A 24,908-nucleotide genomic window follows, 5' to 3' on the forward strand; every position below is an offset into this window, starting at 1 on the left:
AAATTGGTGGTATTAGCAAGTCACTGAATACTATAATTCCTCACAATGCAGAAAGGTATTTCAATCATTCTGAAAGATTGTGCAGCAAAGAAACCTGTTTAACTTGTTATCCCAGTACTACACAAATGTATTTGACCCTACAAACTTTTTAGCACCAGCACAATGTAGGAGATGCTGAATAGATGAGATGTGTTGGTACTGCCTTTCTAAGGGCCTCCCCTCAGATAGACACTTGAGATGCCATTGGTGATTAACTGGAGCTCTAACTGCTCCAAGGGCTGAAGCCAAAAGTATCCACATCACAGCAGTTAAATTACCTACTGAGTGTGAAAATTTCTGCTAAGTGTGAGATATTGTGCTAAATGACCTAGTTTATAAATAAATTATGTTTCTTAAGATAGCATTCATGAATAGAATTAGCACCTCTTAGAAGTATATTCACTACACTACTAATAAAGATTTTATAAACTCATGATTTTATTCTGTTTTATTCTCAAATTTAAAAATACTGTTAAAAGAATATAGCAGCAATTTGATAACCTGATAAGAAAAAGAAATCTATTATGAATATATATTTTAACTAATATGAAATGGAGGAGCCAACTGGTAAAATCTAATTATAGAAACTAGCAGTGTTAGAGGTCTAGTCATTCTTCCCTCATTTATCTATAAAACTTTAATTTTCCAAATAGAGCCTTTTCAGGTCTTTTTTTTTTTTTTGGCTTTAAAATATATTATTTTAATAAACAAACTGGTTCAGGAAATTATAATAAGGAAGAAATGTCAAACAAATATAGTGATTTTATCTTTTATAATACTAATTTTAATTAATAAACATGAGCTGATTTTCTTGCAATAATTTTCCTCTTAAGTCATGCATAGGGATGCTTAGGCTGACATCTAGGGACACTATGGTGAAGATACAGGTAAAGGAGGAAAGACTTGAATATATGACTGAGATTTGTATGTCTTTACTAAATTAAATAAGGTCACTCCTTAGCTGGTACAAGTTGTTATAATTTCCAACATCTAGAATCAAATTGACTGCATAATTTGTGGAGCCCAGTGTAAAACGAAAATTCAGGACCCCTTGTTTAAGATAATTAAGAATTTCAAGGAGGTGACAGCAGAACATTAAACCAAGCATGGGCCCTTCTGACCATAGAAACTTGTGTGATTAAACAGATCTTACACCCATGAAGGTGGCCCTTACTAGAATATTTTTTATAGCTTAGCAACTAGGAGAAAGAGAATGACTAGATCTGACTAAGGAGGCAATGTTCACTCCAAATCCCTAGGCAACCAGAAGCCCAGTGGCAAGTAAGTAGTTTGACACAGCAATGTCTAGGGAAACGCTTTAAGGACTATAGTTTAATTGAGACTCAGCAGAATAGATATATAATTGACTATTCAAATGACTCACCAGGAATGACCTATATTTGATCACTTGTTTGAGATAGCCAACACTTGCTGTGCTATAAATACAAGCTGTTCTCTTGTATGGAGACAGGTTTAAGCATAATATTGCTATGCTTCTTATATTAAAAAGAAAAAAATCTTAGATGGCATGAAATATATAAAGCAGAAAAGAAGCTTTTCTGGGGAATTTTCTTTAAAAATTGATGAAACTAAAGATAATTAAAATCACTAATGTGAGTTGGTGAGTCTACTATGTTATCTTTCTGTATAAGTTTACAGTATGCAAAACACTTATAAGATTCATCTTGCTTGATTTATGTAACAATGTTTAATATATTCACAGTATGCCTATTACCTATATCTCATAGATAAGAAATTGAGGTTCGTAAAATAGTGGTGACTCTAATAATGTCATAATTTAGTAAGTGGTTGAAGTACAAATAAAAAATAATTTGCATTTATTCAGGATATACTATGTACCAAACATAATGCTAAGCAATTTCCATGCATTATTCATAACGTTTTTATTAGTCAGAACTCTTTCAATTGAAAGCGACCATGTACCTTACTCAAATTAGTTTTAAAAAATTATTTTTTATGTGTGTTCAACTGGGAAATGCAGGAGGCAGTCTCAAATATAGCTGAATTTGTGCTAAAATGATGTCAGGAATTTATGAGTTTTCATTAAAATGTTAGTCACTAAAAGATATGTACTTTAGAATGTCTATAAAACTCCCCATTACTTGTATCTACATAAAGCCATCTCTGTATCCTTTAGTTTAAAGATGATAATATAGTTATCAAATATCTTCCTTCTGGGGAGTATGTAAGAATGGCATTGCTTGAATGTACTCACAATGTAAATCCTCAGCATGTGGCAGCAAGGATGGCCCCAACACCTCTAGATATACAAGTCTTTAACAGCCGTCACCTCAGAAAAAAAGAGGTTTCCACAACCTAATTCTCAGAGAGGGCTGGGCCATAACTTGTCTCTATGATCATTCCTACATGAATCATGGAGGCAAAGAATGCCCTTTTGAAACAGCCTGTTATGTGTGTCTTCTTGTGGCTGGAAAAGTTACACCATTCCTTAACTATGTAGATTCAAAATGAAAGAGGTGGTGTTTCCAAAAGTAGACTCAGGGTGTTATTATCAAAAGAAGGGGAAGTGTTTCTGAGTAGGCTTTACTAATAGATGTCCATCCTAAAAGGTATAATTATTATTTACATTGTACATGCAAACAAACTGAGGCTTCAGGAAAAAAGAAGATAATCTGCTTCACTGTAACTCTATTGTAGACACGATGCTTTTCCCAAGGAAGTAAAAATAATATCCCAATTCTCCAGAACAATAAAAATGATTTATATTGTGAGTACATTCAAGGAATGCCATTCTTACTACACACAGAAGGAAGACATTTGATAATTACATTATCATCTTCAAACTAAAAGATACAGAGATGACTTTATATAGACATAAGTAATTTAGTTTTATGGACATTCTAAAATGCACATTTTTAATGGCTAACATTTTAAAGGATTACCTGCTACGCAAAAAACCATAAGTTCTAAACTGTGAACTCTCTAGTGCTATGAGTCTTTGTCTCTGAATCGGAACTGGACATAGTGCTTGTCACACTGAAGGTGCTCCATAATTTTTTGTTGAGTGAAAATGGATGGAAGACAAACCATGTCTTTTTAATTATTTACTTATTAGTGGATGGTACAGCCCAAGTATTTCCTACATAGGGGACTGAAGAATTTGTGAGTGTGTCTTATAAAGAAAGCTCTAGGTATCTACGAGGATTGCATTTTGAGAGAAACTGTTACATTAATGGGCCTGCTTAAGGAGGAGCCATGGGTGATTTCATATATATTGGCTCTTTCCCAGTGCCAAATTGGTTGAAATGACACAAGCATTTGACAACTGAACTTTCTGCTAAGTATGGTTTATGATATGCTTTAGTTATGATTAAATTGGACCAAATTAAATCTGTCTCTTGAAAATCTGAACTAGAGATGGTGGAAATCAGGCAGTTTGTAACAGAAGCAGAAGTGTAAAGACATCCAGAGTGGAACCTTGTAAATGGTTTACACTAGAGTTGAAGTATTTCTTTCTGAGGCCCCAAGTCCTAGAGAGCCCATGCAGCCACCAAAGTTATTGATCAACTGCTAGAACTATTACTTTGTCTTTTTAAATATTCCAGTCTCAGTGAGATCTGGCATCAGGATTAAACAACTGTATCATTCTGAGCACCACATTTTAAATGAGATAATGCCCAACCACAGGGTGTCCAGAGAAAGACAGGTAAATGGTTTGGTTTTGAATTTGAATAAGGTATGCCTGAAGGAAGAATTCATGCTTAAAACAGAGAGAGTATGGAGTTCATAAAGATAAACTTTATATGGAGAAATGAAATAAAGAGACTGAGTACATTCTTGGTCCCTATAGAAGAAAGGCCAATGAATAAATGAAACAAAGAAGTATTTCTGTTTATATTCAGTTGAAGAAGAAATTTTCCAACTTTTTGCTGACTTATTAAAGAGTGATCTTGAATGATGAAATTGTAGTTATAAGATACTGTAAATATTGTATAATTAGAGATTCTTCAATTTAAAGACTGTATTGTTCAGTTTTATAGAAACTTTTCTTTTTTTTTTTCAGAAGGTTAAGGTAATTTTCAGACTCAATGATACATTTTAGAGTTCCTTGTTCTTGTTAGGAAAAGACAGAAACAACTCTGGTGTTTTTGTTTTGTTTTGTTTTGTTTTGTTTTAGTATTATTTTATTTAAAGAAGGACCCCCAATTATGTAAGTTCAATGTCTCATAACACTTGATTTAACCATTGTTAATAGAGATGATTAACACTATCACAGGTATTTAAAGCTATTCCATTCATATTCGAATCCACAAGTTGAATAACTATTCTCATTTATGCATAGAAAAAACTTTAATATGTGGAATTCTAATAAGAACAAATATTTTCATTTGCGATACACTGATGAAAATTGAATCAGTGTAATGAAAGAGCTCTGCGGAAATGCTAGATCATAAAGTTCCAATGCAAGTCTAAAAGTGGAAAAGTAAAGGAATTAAAATGGACATTTATTTTCTTGAAAGTCAGACTTAAATAATAAATTTTCATCATAGAGCCAGCCCACAGTAGGCATCCAATAAATATTTGTTTCTTAATGGGGCTTTTGCATTTCTATAATCTTACTTAAACTTAATTTTCAGGTAGAAGTGTTACCAAGACTTAAATTTACTTTTTGCAAGAGTTTCAGATAATTTGACGTCGTTTTAGAAAAATATTTTTTCCTTTAATGGTCTTAAAATAAAATTTACTCATAATTACTCGCAAAACAACAACAAAAAATAACTAAAATAGGAAGACAAGAAATAAAAAAGGGATGTTCCAGCTTTTATTGCAAATGAGTCAAAGGCAAGTTTTGCATTATCATTTACTAGCCCATTTTTATAGCTGCTTTTTGTGTAATATTTTATAAATGACATGTATAAAGTATATTGTAGGTTCTTTCAGAAGAAATGATATATGTAAGATTTCGCTCTTGTAGTAAGTTAAGGGCTGAGGTGAAAAAGGAGCCAGTTGTTTCATTTGACAATACTTAATTCCTTTCAGAGTTGATATTTTTTCTCTTTCGGAACTCCTGTGATCAAGGTTTCTTTTCCTGCAGTTTTATTTGGGACTATGGTTAAATACAGTTTCTGCTCTGTCTCTGCTCAAGAAAGATGTCATTGCTGTCATGTAGAATGACAATGTTCTTTCCTCACAAACTTCAGCAGGGAGCCATACCACTCTCTTGTGATGTCTTAAAAAAAAAAAATGATAAAAAAGATGACCTTTTTGATAACATGACCTAAAACAAAGATAGTTTTACACCTTCATTCATATATCTCTCTCTCTCTCTCTCTCTCTTCTCTCTCTCTCTCTCTCTCTTTCTCTCTCACACACACACACACACACACACACACACACACACACATGGATCCTGCCCTAGCTGTTTTAATTTCAAGGACTTCATTTTAGGTTATTTTGGTATCTTCTATTCCCCTAGAAGTTTCCACTGTTCTTTGTGATGAATTGTTAATATAAATTGGGAAATACCTTCAATAACATCAATTTTCAATTGTGACATGTCTCTGTACCACAACCCCCAAATTTTTCTCTTCCAATTTATATTTGCAGTGTTTGTCTTCCAAAAAGTAGTTCAGATTGTTACCAGTGCTGATTCTAAGGAAGTCAATCAGTGAAAGAGAGACATTTCAAAATTTTTAAATTACACCTAAGCCTGTAAAGCTTTAGAATTATTTGTTTTTGAGTAGTTTGAAACTTCTGAGATCAGGTGTTCAAACTTTGTATCCTTACAAGATTCAGGAAAATTCAGTTCTGACAAAATCTCTAAGTCTTGTTCTTCTGTATATAAACATTTTTAGTATCATTTAATAGGTTTTCATTTTTAGTTGATAACCTTTTAAAGTAGGGTACATTATTTATTAAGAATTATTGAGTCTTTCAATTAGGTTCATAAAATAGAAACTGTAAACATGAAATGGAATCATTTATGTCAGAATAACTCTTGCCTGTGGAAAAGAGGACAGTTTGAGATGTGGGATTTGAGAATCACTAAATGATTCCTAGTTGCAAAGTCCCTTACAACTCAGTTGACGTTAAACCTTCTTATTGACATTTCTCAACAGAATTTTTAAAAGTTCCAGTATCTGTGATAACTTACCTTTCTAAATTATAAATTCATAGTTATGTGCTCATACATTAAAACTGTAATGACTTGATATTCATGATGCACCTCATTAGTTATTTTATTAGAAACACATTTGGGTGAGAAAATGTTTTGTTACTTGATCAAATTACTCACAAATTTGCTTTAATCCCACTTTGCTAAATCTCACCTGGTTTCTTTTAAAACTAAAATATATCTGATTTGTAGGGTGGCATAATTATATGTTTACCAAGTTTTTATGTGACATAAGAAACTACCTTAATTAAAAATCTCAACATAAGTAACATTTTCTGTATATATTATATTTATTATACATCTCTGTTTTTGGCAATCTCGACCTGGGAAATCTGAGTAAATTATTTATTTGCTTTTATATTTGGCCCATCTCATTTCAAATTTTTCCCTACATTTTAAGAACATCTAAAAGAACATTTCCAAGCGATAAAGAAAATTATGAAAACAGTGGAATTATTTTATGAATAGGTATCTACATCTGAAATAAAACCACAGTTATGTTTCTCCTTTGAAAATTATTTTGAGTTGCGAGTTGAAATATTTTACAACATCTAAATTCTCTCACAACTACAAACGTGAGTTTCTATTACTAGTTATTTATAATATTATTATAAAAATTTATTTATGGTAATCTTTTCTGTCAGATGATCAAGTCATTATGTGTCGATGTTAACAAAGCTATGGCAATGTCTTTAAAGTGGTTTGGAGGACTAAATAATATTCTTAAGGGCCAAACTTAAGGTTATCTACTACTATTTTAAGAATACACACCTGGTTCAGAAACAGAACTTCTGACTTCATAGGAAATTTAGATATTCTTCTCTCATAGTCATGACTATACCAAATATGTACAGAATATAATAATTTATATTCATTTCTTTTGAATTATACCTAATCTCAATTTAAACATGAGATTTGGAATAAAATCAGTTTTGCAAATGGTAATAGCTCAATATATACAATATCTTTTTGATAACTAATTACACAAATATTTTAAATTCTAAGTCAATAATCTTATGTCTGTGTCTTTCCTTTAAAAAAAAAGTATTGTAGCATCTTATTGTTTCTTTCTCTGATTTAGATCGGGGTACTGTGCAGAAGGTGGTTGTTCTTCCTACTAACAGCTCTGCCAGTGGTGAGCTCATTCTGGAGGAGTTGGAAGTTTTTAAGGTTTGAACGTCTGTTAGTCTCAGAACATGCATGATGAATGGAACTCTAATCTTATAGTCACTTCGAAGGAAAAATATACTTGATAAAAGATCAAATAAATGAATGTTATAAATTTTTGAGAGTAAGAAACACCAGATAAAATGAGAAATATATAACAAATATTTTCTGAAGTATTGTTATTCATTTCAAGCTATCTTAACATAAAAGGATGAGTTTTTCCAGCTATCATCACAATTTTAAAAATTTTGGTCATCATTATTTTTAAAAAATGAGTTCTTGTGGTCAAGGTCTAGAAGATTTGCCATGAAAGGCCTTTTATCATTTGCTTCACAAGCCACTGAAACCCAAATATTTTCACATTATTGTTAGATAAACTTTCTCACATTTTTTAATCCAAGAATTTGAAGAAAAACTACTTTGATGTCTCTTATTTTATTGTTTTCAATTCAAATGTCACTCTAACTAAAACAAATGTTTCTGTATCACTCAAAACTTAATGTTCTCTCTGAACTTGAGATTTTATTGTATTTTTCTCTCTGTCCTTGAATTTGGCATTAAAAAAGAAAAAACAAAACAAAAACAAAACACAACAAAACAAGGTACACGGGGAAATTCAGTCCTGTAAGATCTTAACCTGCTCAGGGCAGAGTGCCTATTCTTTATGTATCTGTCAGCCTGAAGAGCAGATTTGTGGGGTCTTACGCCTTTTTTTCTCCTTAAGATGTAGGTGATTGTAGTTCAAGTGGGCCCTCTTATCTGCATTTGAAAAGTTAGGTAAAGGACAGACAGAGGAGCTGTTAGAATTAAAAATAAACTTCGACATGGAATAAATCCTACTATAGACAACTATTTCCAAGTAAACCAATTAATAAACATTGGACGCTGGACATTAAAAGACAAGAGTCAGCCTATACCTGAGTAAAAGTAGCATTTCAGTACTCAAAAACAGATATTGATAGTCCAAATAGGTGCTTTGTTTAGTTCAGTGGACTGAGAATGTATTGACTTATTAATATACATTCTCAGTCACCAAAAATATTGAATTTTTATAAGCATATAAGTGACCAAGATACAATGCTGTTAGATTATGTTAATAAATTCCTAATAACTTTTAAATGTGAAGAAATATGTTTTTTAAAGAATCAAATTAAATATAAAATCTGAGGAACTGTGGTGAATTTCCCAATGTTATTAAATTTATAATTTTTAATGCTAGACTCACTTTGTCATAAACTTTTTGTGATTAGTACATTAAAATTGTACTCAGAAAATGTTAACCAGGTGCATTCAAGTGCCTTTTTTATGCCTTGCTTTATAAAGAAATTTATTGTTTCACTAGGTTAACCAGAATCGCATTATATGTAAAATATTTTTTTTCCCATTCAATTCAATAGAGACAACTTGGCCAGCCAAAATAATATAAAGTACCTTATTCGGGACTTCTCTTGAAGATAGCAAAAATATCATATCGCAGCACTTCATTTTTAATTCTGAAATATCTGTTTTTGGTAATCAGGAAATGTTAATTAAGTGAGTTTGACACAAGCTCAAGCATACATGTTATGGAAAGGTCTTAAAGAAATGTGATTTATTCTGATCATGTGCTAACTACTTATGGTCTGTTATTTGAGTTATGCTGGTGTTATCATCACGAAGAATAAACTTTCAGTGGAAAAATAGAGTCAGTCAAAATGCATGTGTCAGACATCAGCCCAAGAGAGAGACTAAAGTTTGAGCTTTCTTACGGATGCGTGTGCCAGTGATTGATATGGCTAAATTGAGAGATACAGTTACCAAACACAGTTACTGTCTTCAGCATGGTGTTTGTGTCACATTTTCTGAGGTGTGGTAAAAATAATTGGGTGTGTATGATATACTGTGATGAGCACGTGAAGAAATAATGCATTTAAACTGAAAAAATTTCTTACCTAAGTGTCACACTGATAGACTGCAGAAAACCCAATGTAACTTAAAAACCAGACACTTTGTTTTTTATAGAGTGCAGATCTACAAACTCTTCTTTTAATCCTTTGTTCAGAATATTTTTTGAAAATATGTCCAGCTCCTCTAAACTTAACTTTAATTGGAGGTACAATTATTAGAAGTTGCCTACATGGGTATAAGTTGTAATACTTTTTGTATGTGTGTGTATTTCTAAGCAATGATCAAAACTTGTTGTGATAGAATATTTAGAGATATGACCATTTTCTCTTTTAAATGTAAGAACAGACCACTCCAGAAAGTGAAATAACTGTGGGTACACTTGATTTTGAGAGGTTGCTCCCACTTGAGTTATTCAAATAAAATTTCACAGATCTTTATCAGTTTATCATGAGTCTAATTTTTCATCTTTAAAAGTAACTAATAATGTTTAAGACGTAAAGTTATAAATAGAGTGACTTTCAAAATGGACTACTATTTCAGAAAGCACTTAGGTTCTTTCACTAATTCACATTTATCAAAAGAGGACCCCTAAAACTATTTTTTTGTTTGCAGTAAAAAGAATTAATAAGTATGGTTCAGGCTAATACATCTTTCCAAAGCAGCATTTGGCAGGTGAATAATAGAGTCTTATGCAGAGTGCTGTGTTGTGGAATAAGATGGTATACCATTCCACAGCTCCCCACTCAAATGCCCAGATTCAATCCTGAGTTATTCATTGGCTTCAATATTCTAAAATATACTTTTTTCAATTCTTTCAAATTTTCATTTTTTTCTAGTAAATATATTAATAGATGTGTTATAATTGCTACTTTTTTTAAAATTTAAGCATATATTTGTGTCACATATCCATCTTTACTCCCAACAGAAAAAAAAATGTACTTTATAAACAAGTTTTGCTAAACTTTGAAAGTATATGTGCATATAGAGAGAAATGATGGTTTCTTGAGTTTTAACAGAAAAGAGAAATTTTTTTGAATGAAAATCCTTTTTAATGATTATTTGAGCAACTAACATAATGATTTCTAATCTTTCAGAATCATGCTCCTATAACAACAATGAAAATTTCATCCAAAAAGGTAAAATCAACCCCATTTTTATTTTCTTTGCATGTAAAAAATTTTATGACTACAAAAATATGTATTTTATAATTTCTGAAAAATTTACTTTAGTATTAGCAAAATAATTAATACTGTTTACAGTATACCACAAAATCACCTTCAATTTTTGATGTAGAATTTACTAGCTATTAGTGGAGACAGAATGGGTTTATTTTTATATAAAAGTTCTTCAGAGCAGAAAATACATATATGCAGCAAGATATTCCAACATTTTATATAGCCTATATTATCAAATATTACAGTGTTTGAAGCCAACCAAAATAAAAATAATCTTTCTGAAGGAAGAATTTAGTGTGTTTGGGCTACTATAACATCACAATCATTCTCAGGGGCTTAGAATGAGTAATCAATCCCCTTTTGAGTTCCTGCTGCTATCATATGTTCAAAATGTGCAATGCATTCTTTTATGCTTATTTCTAAGGAAAAGCTATTTTTTTAGGGTTATACATATCATTAAAAAAAATCTGAATGTCTCAAATCTAAGCCGTATTAAGTTTTGGGATTTGGGGAAGAAAAGTTAGAGTATGATTATCAGAAACGGTAAATCTTCTAATTTGTGCCTGCCCATGCAAATACACAATGATCACAGAAAGGAAAAGCCTAGTTGTAATTTCCACATGTACAAAACATGCACCTCTCTCGCCCTCAAAAGGGCCCCAGAACAAAAATTCTAAGGGCCAGAGTAGTGTAGTTAAAAATGGAATAGGCTTCAGAGTAGGGCTGACACGTGAATTCCAACCTAATCATAAATTACGAACAAATCATTGAACTTGATAGAGCTAAATTTCTGCCTCTGCAAGGTAATGCTTTTCTCACAAACAAATTAATTTATATAAGTTGCCTAAAATAAAGTAGGTCCTTGGTGACTGTTGTTTGTAAGAGACTAAGACTTATTTTTCTTGGAACAAAGAATAAAAATTTTATGTGTTAGCACAACTGATGACATAACTTTAATGTTCTTCACCATATTTGGTCTGTTACAGATGAAGAAGTATTCCACAGTCAGTCTTGTACTCTTTTTCACTTGACTAAATTTTATGAAGAAAAATAAATAGGGTACAACAGAGCTAAAGATCTCATCTGTAAAAATGTTTGTATGGCGCATAACAAACATTTTCCCAAGTAACAAGAAGCCATTTGTCATTTTCCCCAGTATCCTAGGGAGCTGATCCCAAGGCAGAATTGCCTTTGAAGTCAGCAGGGAAGCCCTTTGTTTACAGTAGTTTAATGGAAAGTATTAGAGCAAAATTCAAAATGGACACAAAGCCGTTTGTGCGGAATAGTAGTTTAGTATACAATTAGATTTCAACTTGTAATTCAACTGGTGAACCTGTAGTTCACGATCCATCCCATTAAATTGCAATAAATGACACACACACTCAGTCAAAACTGAGTATTAAGTCTGTTTTCAACATCGTATATTATAGATAATTAAAAATGTTTCATTAAATCAATTAGATCAAGTAATTACTTGATTTAGGGGGAATTCATTCACACAACTGCATACTGTATTATTTTTACAGTGTGAAAGAGCTACACATTGCCAATGATATTTTATATTTACTTAAATACCATGAATTTATTACCTTCCCTAGTGCTCAAACTATTGTGTCCATTTTATGCTTCTTTATTCTCCAATTTATTGTTGCATTCCATATAGCAGAAGATAGTTGGATTAATAAAAAAAGAAACCACCTGTATCCTTCCTCAAATAAACCAGTTTCCCCAAAATATTTAATGAAGCCAATGCATTCATTGTATTATTTACTAATGTACTCAATAAACACTTATTTCAAATGTTCTTAGAGAAATGATTATTGTCAAAACATGCAGTTGTTTTTTCATGGTTTTAATATCTCAAATGGGGATCAATATTTTTCAGTCCAATTTCTGAAAAACTAATTGATCTTTATAAAATAATTATTTTACATTAAACATAGAGTGGAATGTAACTCAAATGACTAATCAGAATTTAAAAAATTACAAATTAATAATTAATCAATAGTTTACTACTACTATTTAACATTCATTGAGCACTTAGAAGCCAGAAGCTACTCTAAGCATTTTATATCGAGTTAGTCTATACATTTAGCTCTTACAAAAACTCTGTAGGGTAAGTACTCTATTACCCCAATTTTACCAAAAGACAAAGCTGAGATTCAGAAAAGTTACATGGCGAATTTGTGGTTGAGGCAGGGTTTGAATCCCAGAAGTTTGCCTCCAGAGCCTACTGGACCAGATGCCCCCACTGATTTAACTTCAAATACGATGTACATAATATGAATATGTATAGATGTATATGTATGCCCACAACGTTCACATACATATAATTCAAGTTCCAGCTTAGAGATTCTTTGCTAATTCAATGGTATAATATCAGTCTTTTGTAAAATATGAAGTGTCAGTGAGAAGTTTATCCCTTCCTCTCCTGAGAACCGTTTTATGCACAGCTAAAGGAACTGGAGCAGTATCAAAAGAAACTTTTGGCACCCTGCAAATGAAGGAGGTTTAAATTTTTATTTATAACTTAGGATGCTGAAGATGTCTGGATCATACAGAAAGTTTAAGATGTGTCTAAATATAAATACCAATATTCTCTTAAATAATTTTAAAATTTTCTCTAATGAGTAATATATTACTTTTAAAGGCATGAGAATTTTTTTTTATCTTCTCTAATATTTACTATTTTTTTCTTTTAAATTTAAAAATGCCTTTTATTTCAGACTTGACTTTTTCAAATTTACAAGGTAATGGGTTGCCAGATTTATAAGTAAGAAAGCTGCCTTGTGCTTTGCTAAGAGACAACATTCAAAGAAAAAAGCAAACATCATAATTTAAATCTGTAATGTATTAGCTCAAATCTGAGAACAATGAATCCCAATGTCTAAAACACAGAACCATTCTATATGGTGCTCTGAGCTTTTTATTTTTTTAAACAGGAAAGTGGTAATGTTATAGGCATATTAACATAGGAAAATTTTATTTATTTTGGCTTTATATCCTTCTGGACTTTACTTCTCATTTTTAGTCTATTTCAAAATGAATTCAAGGGCTTGTGGGCATATATTATAATGTGTTCCTGCCGAAAGTCCTCTTTTAACTTCCACATCTGAAATAAATCATCATCATTCTTCTAACAGCAACAGTTGTATGTGAGCTCCAATGAAGGGGTTTCCCAAGTGTCTCTGCATCGCTGCCACATCTATGGAACAGCCTGTGCTGACTGCTGCCTGGCCAGGGACCCTTACTGTGCCTGGGATGGCCAGACTTGCTCTAGGTTCTACCCAACTGGGAAGCGGTGAGTACTAAACATTCACCAGACAATTAAGCAGTACTCCACATCTTTACAATCAGCTCTATTGTGGTATTCTTTGGAAACAACACTAAAAACAGCAGCTTCGTTTAGCACCACATTTATTCAGTCTTTGAATGAAAAAAAAAAATGACTGCTTTATAACTTGAGATGTGTTAGAGGACAGTACTTTGGAAAAATTCCTTCCTCCTTTTAAAGCACCTCTGTAATACGATCCCCACGTGTGACCCATCAAATATTTCAAGTAACATCTATCTTTTTTTCAGATTATTTAATTATTATCTTTGCTATTTTATATGTTTCACTGAGTTTATCCTTAAATCTTACTTTTCTAGGGTTTTCCTGCACCACTTAATTCTTCTGTAATCGAATGCTTATGCTAGTTTAGGAAACAGGAGCATTGCTCCAAGATGGGTACCATGAATTGCCTTCAAAACCTTGATTTGTTACCCTTTAGGATGGTGAGTGCATGATTGCTATTTGGATTAAGAGAGTAAGACATTCTTGGCAGTGTTTTTTATCCAAAAATTTGGGCAGGTAACTCTGAACCAACTTGCTCAAAGTTAGAAGGGATCACCAGTAATGAAATTGGCTGTCGAACAAAGAATATAAAGAATTTAGTGTCAGCCAGGGTAACAAATATTTTCAGTCGTACCTTGATATGGATCATGATAGGCAACAAGGCCAAAACCTATAAAAATTACTGTCAGCAGGAGAAAGCAAATAAGACCAACCATGAGCACTAATGATCTTTCAAGTACAATCATAGAGGTGATGATGTTTTATAGAAACTTTATTCTCTGTTATAGGTATAGGCCTCTAAGGGCATTGACGGTTTAAAACAATGCTTGTACTTCTGCATGTCAAGATTATTTTGATATTTTTATCTATTAGTTTGACAAATTTGTATCGTGAGACAATTATTTACCAGGCAGTGTTCTAGACCTAGGCATATAACATGAAAAACAGCAACAACAAAAAAAAAGAAAAATTTCTGCCATGAGGGATAATAAATTCTGGAGGGGGGAAGAGAGACAATAAACAAATAAATAAGGAAACCCTCTGGTATATCAAAAAATGAAAAGGTCTATGAATTTAAAAAGAGTAAAGAAGGGAGATAAGGGATATGGAAAGCAGGGGTTTGCAGTGTTAAATGGGTGGGCTGGGAAGGCCTTACTGTGGATGTGATATTTGAACAAGGACTTGAATGTGAAGAGGAATGGCACTATGGCATTATTTGAAAGAATAGCATTCCAAAGAGAGGAACCAGAAATCCTTAAAGCTGAAGTGAAATGGAAAACTATTAAGAGTTTTCGAATATGTTAGTGATATTATTTGACTTTGGTTTAATAAGATCATCCGGTTAGGTTTGACTGGAATTGGGGTAGGGAGAGGATAAGGAAGAAGAGATAGAAGCTACAGGACAATTAGGCTATTGTAGTGATCCAAGTGGGATATAATGATGGCTTGCACAGGGATGATAGAGGTGGAAGTGGCAAAAGTTGTCTGATTCTGAATAGAGCTCACAAAATCTACTGATATGTTACATGTAGGATGTTAGAGAAATGGAGGCCTCAAAATTGAACCAAGTTTTCAGAACTGAGCATTGGAAATATATAGATGGCATTTAATGAGAAAGAGAAGACTGTGGAAGAAGTAGATTTTGGTGGAGAAAAATACCTTAATGGTGCCCTAGAGATACTCAAGTGGAGATATTGAGTAGGTAGAGAGATGAATCTAGAGTAGAGAAGAATGGCCTGGGCTGGATAATTTAAAAGTCTTTTGTATTTAAAATCATGAGCTATAAAGAAAACTCCCATTTTTTAAACCGAGTCTTTAGTATCTATGTTCAAAGACCCATGTTCCTACGTGTCAGTATAAGATTTACACAGGTGGTCTGTGGCTTCTAATAATTTCTACATAAAATTTCTGGACCTCATTACTTTGAGATCTTCTTTCTGCACCAGGCTGGAGGTCTAACATTGGACACAAAGTGTGATGAAAGCAAATTCCAAATATAATCTCAAATTAAAAATAATTTTTGTGGCCACTGTTTCTATTTTTAACATTTGTTTTTCACTCCCAATTATGATAGCAGTGATATTCAAAATTTATTATCACAACCGTTTGTAAGGCAATGTTTCTTTTCTTGGTAAAGAATTCTAAAAGTTGGCATCTCTAAAACCTGGAATCTAATCTTTTGTCTATTAAACAGATTTAGTGCTGAAGGAAGCTAAAGCACTACACTTTCTAAGACAGTGATGTGGGGACCAGAAAATGAATCTTACCATAGTCCTATGGCATACCAGTCTCTTCTATACTGTGAAAGAATTGGAGATTAGCATCCTTTCTCTATAAAACTCCCAGACTAAGGCTTTGGCCAACAAGCATTTTTATTAACAAACAAGGAATATATCTCAAGTAAAATTCCATACTATATATGTAGGCTATCATTGCATATTTGAGATATTTTTTACATTTACAAGTTTCTGTTGAAACATGAGTCAACTCATTTGAGTATGAATTGACTCATTTGTTCTCATATTGTCCCACCTATTACAACCCAAGTTATCCTTTCAATATATATATAAACATAGATTCCACATTGTCATCCTAATGTCAGGATCTTAATCATGTTCTTACAGTAAATAAAGAACTGAAGTTCTCTTGCAATTTTTTAATGTTACAATACTGTGCCTAGTATTAACCCATGTATTTGAGTTTGCTGTTAGAAGTAATAAATGAATTTAGTAAAGTTGGAAGATACAAAAACAATATGTGCGGTGGTTCCATTGAGTAGTGGTTAGCACATCTGCTTTACACGCAGAAGGTCCTGGCTTTGAGCCCCAGTGGAGCCACGGTCCATACCCTGGGTGCGCCAGGCCCCAAGTGTGTGCCGTGAGCATGTGGGAGGAGACACCCAGCCTTCAGAGATCCAGTTCTTAAAGGAAGATGACAACCAGGGGTGGAAGTATGTGTGTGAGTGTGTGTGGTGGGCGGCTGGTGTAGGGGGGGAATTAAAAAAAAATATGCAAAAATCCATTACATTTTTACACACTACTAATGAACTATCAGAAAGACAAATTAAGAAAACAATTCCATTACAATTGCTTCAAAAACTGAAATACTTGGGACTAAATTTAATCAAGGAGGTGAAAGACCTGTACACTGAAAACTATAAGACAATGATAAAAGAAATTGAAGATGACACAAATAAAAGAAAATATATTCTATACTCATGGATTAGAAAATTAATATTGTTAATATATCCGTACTACCTAAAGCAATCTACTGTTTCGATGCAATCCCTATCAAAATTCCACTGGCATTTTTCACAGAAATAGAACAAATAATCCTAATATTTGTATGAAAACAAAAAAGACCCTGAATAGCCAAAGCAATCTAGAGAAAGAAGAACAAAGCTGGAGATATCACAATTCCTAATTTCAAACTATATTACAAAGCTATATTAATCAAAACAGTATATTATTCATATAAAAGACAGACTAAGAGAAGCACATAATAAAAGCAGTGGGTCAACCAATACTAAAATTAGTACAAAGATTAAAAGGTAAAAGTAGGAATATCATGCGTAATTACAACAATAAATTAAGGGATACATACAAACATACACATAAAAGTAAAAACTGACAAAAACAAAAACATGAAGGAGGTGAGTAAAAATAGTAGTGATTATAGAATGTATTTAAGCCTAAGTGACCATCGACTTAAAATAGAATGTTATAAACATAAATTGGAATATATGAAGCACATGGTAACCAAAACCAAAAATCTACAAGAGATATACAAAAAATAAAAAGAAAGGAATTCAAACGCACTACAGAAAGTCATTAATATATGAGAGAAGAGAGCAAGAGAGAAAGAAAGGAACAAAGAACTACAAAACAATCAGAAAACAGTTAATAAAATGGCAATAACTACATACCTATCAATAATTACTTTAAATGTAAATGGATTAAATGCTTCAATTATAAGATAAATGGATAAAGAATATGTGGTACATATATGCAATGGAATATTTCTTGGCCATAAAATGAATGAAGTCTTACAACATGGATGGACCTAAAGGCTATTGAGCTAAGTGAAATACGTTGGATAGAGAAAGACAAATACCATATGATTTCACTTATGTGTAGAATCTAAAAAACAAAATAAATGAACAAGCAAGACAGAAGTAAACTCATACAGAGAACAAACTGATGGTTGCTAGATGGGAAGAGGGTTGCGGGGCTGGGTGAAAAAAAATGGAGATTAAGAAGTACAAATTGGCAGTTACAAAACAGTCATGGAGATGTAAAGTACAGCATAGGGAATATAACCAATAATGTAATGACTAAGTGTAGTGTCAGGTGGATACTAGACTTATCAGGGGGATCACTTCGTAAATTATATAAATGTCCAACTATTGTGCTATACACCTGAAACTAACATAATATGAATGTAACTGTAATTGAAAAAAGAAAAACAGACACATAGATCAATGGAACAGAATAGAGAACCTAGAAATAAACCCATGCTTATATGGTGAATTAATTTATGACAAAGGAGCCAGAAAATATGATGAGGAAAAGATAGTTTCTTCAATAAATGGTACTGGAAAAATTGGACAGCCACATGCAGAGAATGAAGCTGGACCACTATCTTATGCCATACACAAAAATTAACTGGAAAATGGCTAAAGACTTCGAATGTAAGGACTGAAACCACGAAACTCTAGAAGAAAACATAGAATAAGAAGACATTGGTCTTGGTGATGAGTTTTTGGATTTCACTCCAAAAGCAAAAGGCAACAAGAGCAAAAATAAACTATTGGTGCTACATCAAACTAAAATTACTTCTGCACAGCAAATAAAATTGTCAACAAAATGAAAAGACAACCTACTGAATGGGAGAAAATATTTGCAAATCATATGTCTGATAAGAGGTTAATATCCAAATATGTAAAGAACTTATACAAGTCAATAGCAAAAACAAACAAACAATCCAATTAAATTATGAGCAGAAGATCTGAATAGACATTTTTTTCAAAGACATACAGATAGCCAACATGTACATGAAAAAATGCTCAACATCAATCACTAAGCATCAGAGAAATGTAAATCAAAACCACAATGAGATATTACCTCATACCTGTTAGAATCACTGTTATCAAAAAGACAAGAAATAAGTATTGGTGAGGATGTAGAGAAAAACGAACCCTTGTGCACTGTTGGTGGGAATATAAATTTGTGCATGCACTACGGAAAACAGTATAAAGGGTACTGAAAAAATTAAAAATAAAACTACTATATGATACAGCAATTTCACTTTTGGGTATTTAATTGAAGAAAACAAAAACACTAATTCAAAAAGATATGTGCACCCTCATGTTTATTGCAGCATTTTTTCAGTGTATATATATATATATATATATATATATATATATATATACACACACACACATATATATACACACATATATATATAGATTTTGTATTATATATATATTTTTTCAGTATATATATATACACTGAATATTTTTTCAGTATATATATATATATATACTGAAAATATATATATATAATACAAAATCTATATATATATACACACAATAGAATACTCTTCTGCCATGAAAAAAGAGTGAAATCTTGCAATTTGTGACAATAAAGATGGATCTTAAGGACATTATGCTAAATGAAATGAGTCAGACAGAGAAAGACAAATACCATATAACTCACTTATGTGAAATTTTAAAAACAACAACAATAAGCCAAGCTCATAAATACAGAGAACAGATTTATGGTTGCTAGAAATGGGGGATGGAGGATGGGAGAAATGGGAAAGTGAATTAAAAAATACAGACTTCCAGTTATAAAATAATTAAGGATGAAATGCACAGTATGATGACCTTATACAGTTAATAATACTGTATTGCGTATTTGAAAGTTGCTAAGAGAATAGATTTTAAAAGTCCTAATCACAAGAAAAAATATTTGCAATTATGTATGGTGACAGATGTTAAACTTGTCATGGAGATCATTTTGCAATATATACATGTATTGAAAAATTATGTTGTATACTTGAAACATTTATGTTAGTTATATCTCAATAAAAAGTATAAACAGGAAAAAAACATATATCATGGGTTGAGAAAGTAGTAACCATCTAAAGAGCTATCTTGATGATCTCTAGTAATGTCTTAATTCTATCACAGAGCCAAAATCTGCAATATATATATGATATTCCTTGGCCTACCTATACTCATCTTTGGTTTGCATATTGGAATTTTCACTAAAAATATCTATACTACTTAAATTCTCCAAATTACTTACAAATTTAGTTAAGCCATATACTTATAGTGAATGCAAAACATGTTTGCCGAATGAATTAACTATTTCCTAAATTCTAATATGTAGTACTTATTTTCCTTAGAGATTAAATAATAATGATGAAAAATGCTATTTTTTTCCACATTTATTTTCTTTAATAGTGTTAACTTACCTGGTTTTATTCTAATTGTGCTATCTGTTTTTCTGGAACACAAAGATCACATAGAAGAATTCAGAGGAATGAAAGAACATATCCTTTGCATGGAAACAGAGAAATAGAATTATACATAGAAATCACTGGAGTCCAGACTTTGACATAATAAAGTTGTTATATATCATTGGCTCAGTAGTTTTCCCCTTTTTAAAAGAAGTTAGTTTATAGTAATCAATATAAGCCTTTTTTTCCCCTCTACACCCTCACATATCTTAAATATTTGGGCATTTGTATCAAATATTACAATTTAGACTCAAATGCTTTTTATTCTGGATTCAGATATGTAGTTAGAAATTTTATTTTAAGACAAGATAATCAGTTCAGTCTTCAAGCATATGTTTTCTATACAAGAAAAAAATAATTTCATTTTTTATCCAAAGGAGTAGACTATAATGGGGAAAACATTGGCAACTTGAGCCAAATCCCAAGCCTTACGTGCAATATAATACTCTGCCTACCGGCACACTTTTGCAATGCTATATGAATGCCTTATAGGAAATCTACACTACAAAAGGCTCAGATGACTGCCTTGCTGATATCATTTAAGCCAAGTCATAACAATAGTTTTCTGTACCTGAATGTCTAAAAGCGATATGATACTATAAATTCAGATTACTCAGCTTACGAGTTCATATACATGAGTAAACCATAACGTAGAGCTGATCACAGGAAAATAAATTTAACCACTGCAATATTGCTTGTCTAAATGGCCGAAAATAACCAATTCAACCATAATAACTCTCATGTGGTGTTCATGTAATATACACTCACAGTTGGCTGACAGTACATAATGCTGTGACTTAAATATATAACAAATACAGTGCAGTAAAAATGTGATATAGGAGCTCTTCTAGAATACAATAATAATCGCATTCTCTGAGACAAGAGTGATTTCCACTAGTTTTTGTGGTCAATATATAATTGAATAAGGATCATGTGACTTTTTAGAGAAAGCATATTTAAATGACACAAAATTTTATACATATATTTTCATAAGTATATGTACATACTCAATGAGTACATAAACTGTTAACTATTTACTGTAACATTAAAATGAATGTTTTCATTATTAATGACTTTGAGATTAATTTTGCTTTGTAAATTTGATAACCCCTGTGAGATTTTAATATTTCTGTTCTTCTTACTGAATATTTTAATTTATCTTTAAGGGTAAAAATATTGAGAGACTTAATAACTAACCCAATTATGTGATATGCTCAGTCTTATATACTTCTCAGCATTAATAGCAAATAATTAATTTATCTGCATACTCCCAAAATTTCTTTTATTAAAATTGTTGCTGTGACATTGGTTAATAAAATCAAATAAGTTTCAAGTGCACAATTCAACTATATGTCATATGTATATTGCATTGTGAGTTCACCACTCAAAGTTAAATTTCTTTCTCTTACCAAAAATTTGACCCTTTTTACCCTTATTTACCTCCTCCTTTCCCCACTTCTCTCATGAGTCTCTGTCATATTTGTTTGTTGCTTTCAGTTTTATATCCCACATATGAATGAAATCATATGGCTTTCAACTTTTTCTGTCTGACATTTTGCTTAGCATGATTATCTCAAGATCCATCCATGTTGTAATAAATGGCAGTATTTCATCTTTTCTTATGGCTGAATAATGTCCCATTTATATATGTACCACATCTTATTTATCCAATCATCTTTGGTTGCTTCCATGCCACAGCCACCAGGAATAATGCTGCTATGAATATTGGGGTACATATATCTTTGCAGTAAATGTTTTCAGGTTTTTTAGATAAATACCCAGAAGAAGGATTGCTGGGTCGTATAGTAATTCTAGTCTTAGGTTGTTTTGTTTTGTTTTTTCCTGAGGAACCTCCATACTGTTTTCCATAGTGGCTGTACCAATTTGCAGTCCCACCAGCAGTGTATGAGGGTTTCTTTTTCCCCACAACCTCTCCAACACTTGTCATTATTTGTCTTGTTGATGATAGCCATTCTAAAGGGTGTGAGGTGGTATCTCATTGTGGTTTTGATTTACATTTCCATAATGACTAGTGAAGCTGAGCATTTTTTCATCTGTCTGTTGGTTATTTGTATGTCTTCTTGGATGAAGTGTCTGTTAGGTCCTCTGCCCAGTTTTTAATTGGATTGTGCTTTTTTAAAATTATTATTGTTGAGTTGTATGAGTACTTTATATATTTTGGATATTAGGCCCCTTTCAAAGGCATCTATTGCAAATATATTCTCCCATTTGGATGGCTGCCTCTTTGCCTTGTTGATGGTTCCTTCTGCTGTGCAGACAAAATTTTAAGAGAGTTGCCTTCCTTGTCTCTTATAGCAATGTTCATGATTCATTTCTAAGAGAATGCTAGTTGCTTTATTTTGATTTGTTACACTATGTAATACAATTAAAACTTAGCTAACACTAAGATGCAGGAAAATAAATAATTTAAAACTTTTATTTAAATGATGACTAACTTACAAAGAATGTAACTAAATTTTTGAAATGCTTAAGTTGGTGATATGTAACAACTAAATGCAATGAATGAACCTTAACTGGATCCTGAATAAATTTTTAAAAATCCATAAGGGATATGTTGGCGAAAACTAAGGAAATTTTAATATAAAATGCATATAATATGATGTTATTGAAAAAATATTAATATCCTTAGTATAATAATAATTGTAGGAAAATTACTTATTCTTAGAAGACACATGCTAAAGCATATAAGTGCGAATCATCAGTTCTGCAAAACATTATCATGACATACTTGTATATGCAAGAAAAAATAAATATGGCAAAATACAGCAATTCATGAATCTAGATATATCAGTGTTCATTGTATTCATATATCCACTTTTCTATGAACTTGAAATTTTTCAAAATAAAAGTTAAAGTAAAATTATTATTTTAGTAAATGAATGATTTTGCTTAACTTTATATTAAATATACAGATTCTATCTCTGTATCACTTGTTTTGGAAAAATTTTAACATATCTGAAAACTGTTAGAAAGTATTGACTTTTTAAAGAAAAATATGCTCATATAAGAAACAAATTTGTAAGATGAAAAATGTTAATGAATTTATACTTTGGGGGTTATCACCTTACAAAAATTTAGATTAATGTCTCTACAGTAAAAATTTACACTATTAATTTGGAATCTAACATTTACCTAATAAATGCACATAATAGAAAGTTTATAACCATTCTATCACAAGTGGTGGATGAGGAGAGTCTGAATTAATTTAGATCAAAAGCAGGGTAAGTATTCACCCTATCACTGGTGTATCGAACAAGAAATATCAAATATCAGACCTCTTTGCTTTATAGAAGTTTAGGCAATCGAAAGGCTGTGAAATTTAAAATGTTCTCTTTTAAATGTGATGTAATTGACAATGTTAATTCTGAGTCACTTTTATAAATTTCTGCACTTATAGGAGGAGCCGAAGACAAGATGTGAGACATGGAAATCCATTGACTCAATGCAGAGGATTTAATCTAAAAGGTATTAAAAGTGAGCAGTGGTCAAGCTTGTACAGAGTAGCAATGCTCTGTATCACATTTCAGTAAGAGAAACCTCATAAGAGATTCAAATATTTCATTTTAAAGAAGGAACTGCTATAAAATTCTTGGTATTCATATATGGTAATTACAAATTGAATGTTATTTGTATGTATACTAAGAATTGTGAAAAACAAAAGTCTGGGAACACAGATACCTAGGTATGTAGTTGATAGGTCTTTCAATTACAGATTTTCTTAGCTGTTATTTTCTTTCTGAGGAAAAGAAGTACTTTTTAAAATTTACCACTGAAGAACAAAAAGAATAGCACCTTGTTTGTCTTTTATTTGGGTAGATATACATAACACAAAATTTACTATTTTAACCATTTTTAAAGCTTACAGTTCTGTGGTATTAAGAATCTTCACATTGTTGTGTAACCAGCACTACCATCCATCTCCAGAACTTTTTCACCCTTTCAAAGTGAAACTCCACAACCATTAAACATCAACACCCTGTACCCCCTCCTCAACTTCTGGCCGCCACCATTCTACTCTCTGTCTCTATGAATTTGACTACTTTAAATACCTTTTATAACTGGAATCATACAATAGTTGTCATTTTGTAACTGGCTTATTTCACTTAGCATAAGGTCTTCCTTGGTATTCATTTATGTTGTAACATGTGAGAATTTCTTTCCTGCTTAAGGCAGAAAAATATTCCTCTGTGTGTGTGTGTATGTGTGTGTGTGTGTGTGTGTGTGTATACACACACATATTTTTTTATTCATTTATCCATTGCTGGACACTTGAGTTGCTTCCACCTTTTGGCTATTGTGAATAATTCTGCTCCAAAAATACATGTACTAGAGTGGCTTTATTTAACAATTTATAACCATTCCATATACTTTTGACAATTCTGCCTTATGTCTTACAATTAATCTCTCCCCATTCTTTCTATCCTGACATGGAGATATCATATTATTATACTTTCCCCACTAATCTCATCCCACCTCAACCCCACCAACAGAAGTATCTCCAGGCAGAACTCCCTCCTAGCCAAGGTGCTATAGATGTACTGTTGTTAACAAATAACACTGAGACTTCTACTGCTAATCTTTTTGAGTCTGGGTATTTTGT

The 24,908-nt window shown here is 31.9% G+C and overlaps 1 protein-coding gene across 2 annotated transcripts in view; it reads left to right on the forward strand.

Moving 5' to 3' along the window:
• The window catches only part of SEMA3C (semaphorin 3C), a 159,237-nt gene that overhangs the window by 126,703 nt on the left and 7,626 nt on the right, over positions 1-24,908 (forward strand). Inside the window, exons 13-16 of one of the 2 annotated variants that reach the window (XM_039849325.1) lie at positions 7,278-7,366; positions 10,345-10,386; positions 13,569-13,726; positions 23,706-23,782. In XM_039849325.1, coding sequence (XP_039705259.1) covers positions 7,278-7,366; positions 10,345-10,386; positions 13,569-13,726; positions 23,706-23,782 — 366 coding nt within the window. The remainder of the gene's footprint in view (positions 1-7,277; positions 7,367-10,344; positions 10,387-13,568; positions 13,727-23,705; positions 23,783-24,908) is intronic. The other variant, XM_039849326.1, reaches the window with a different exon arrangement.

This window comes from Pteropus medius, unplaced genomic scaffold (assembly GCF_902729225.1).
Source record: "Pteropus medius unplaced genomic scaffold, Ma_sr-lr_union100, whole genome shotgun sequence".
Taxonomy (NCBI): Eukaryota; Metazoa; Chordata; class Mammalia; order Chiroptera; family Pteropodidae; genus Pteropus; species Pteropus medius.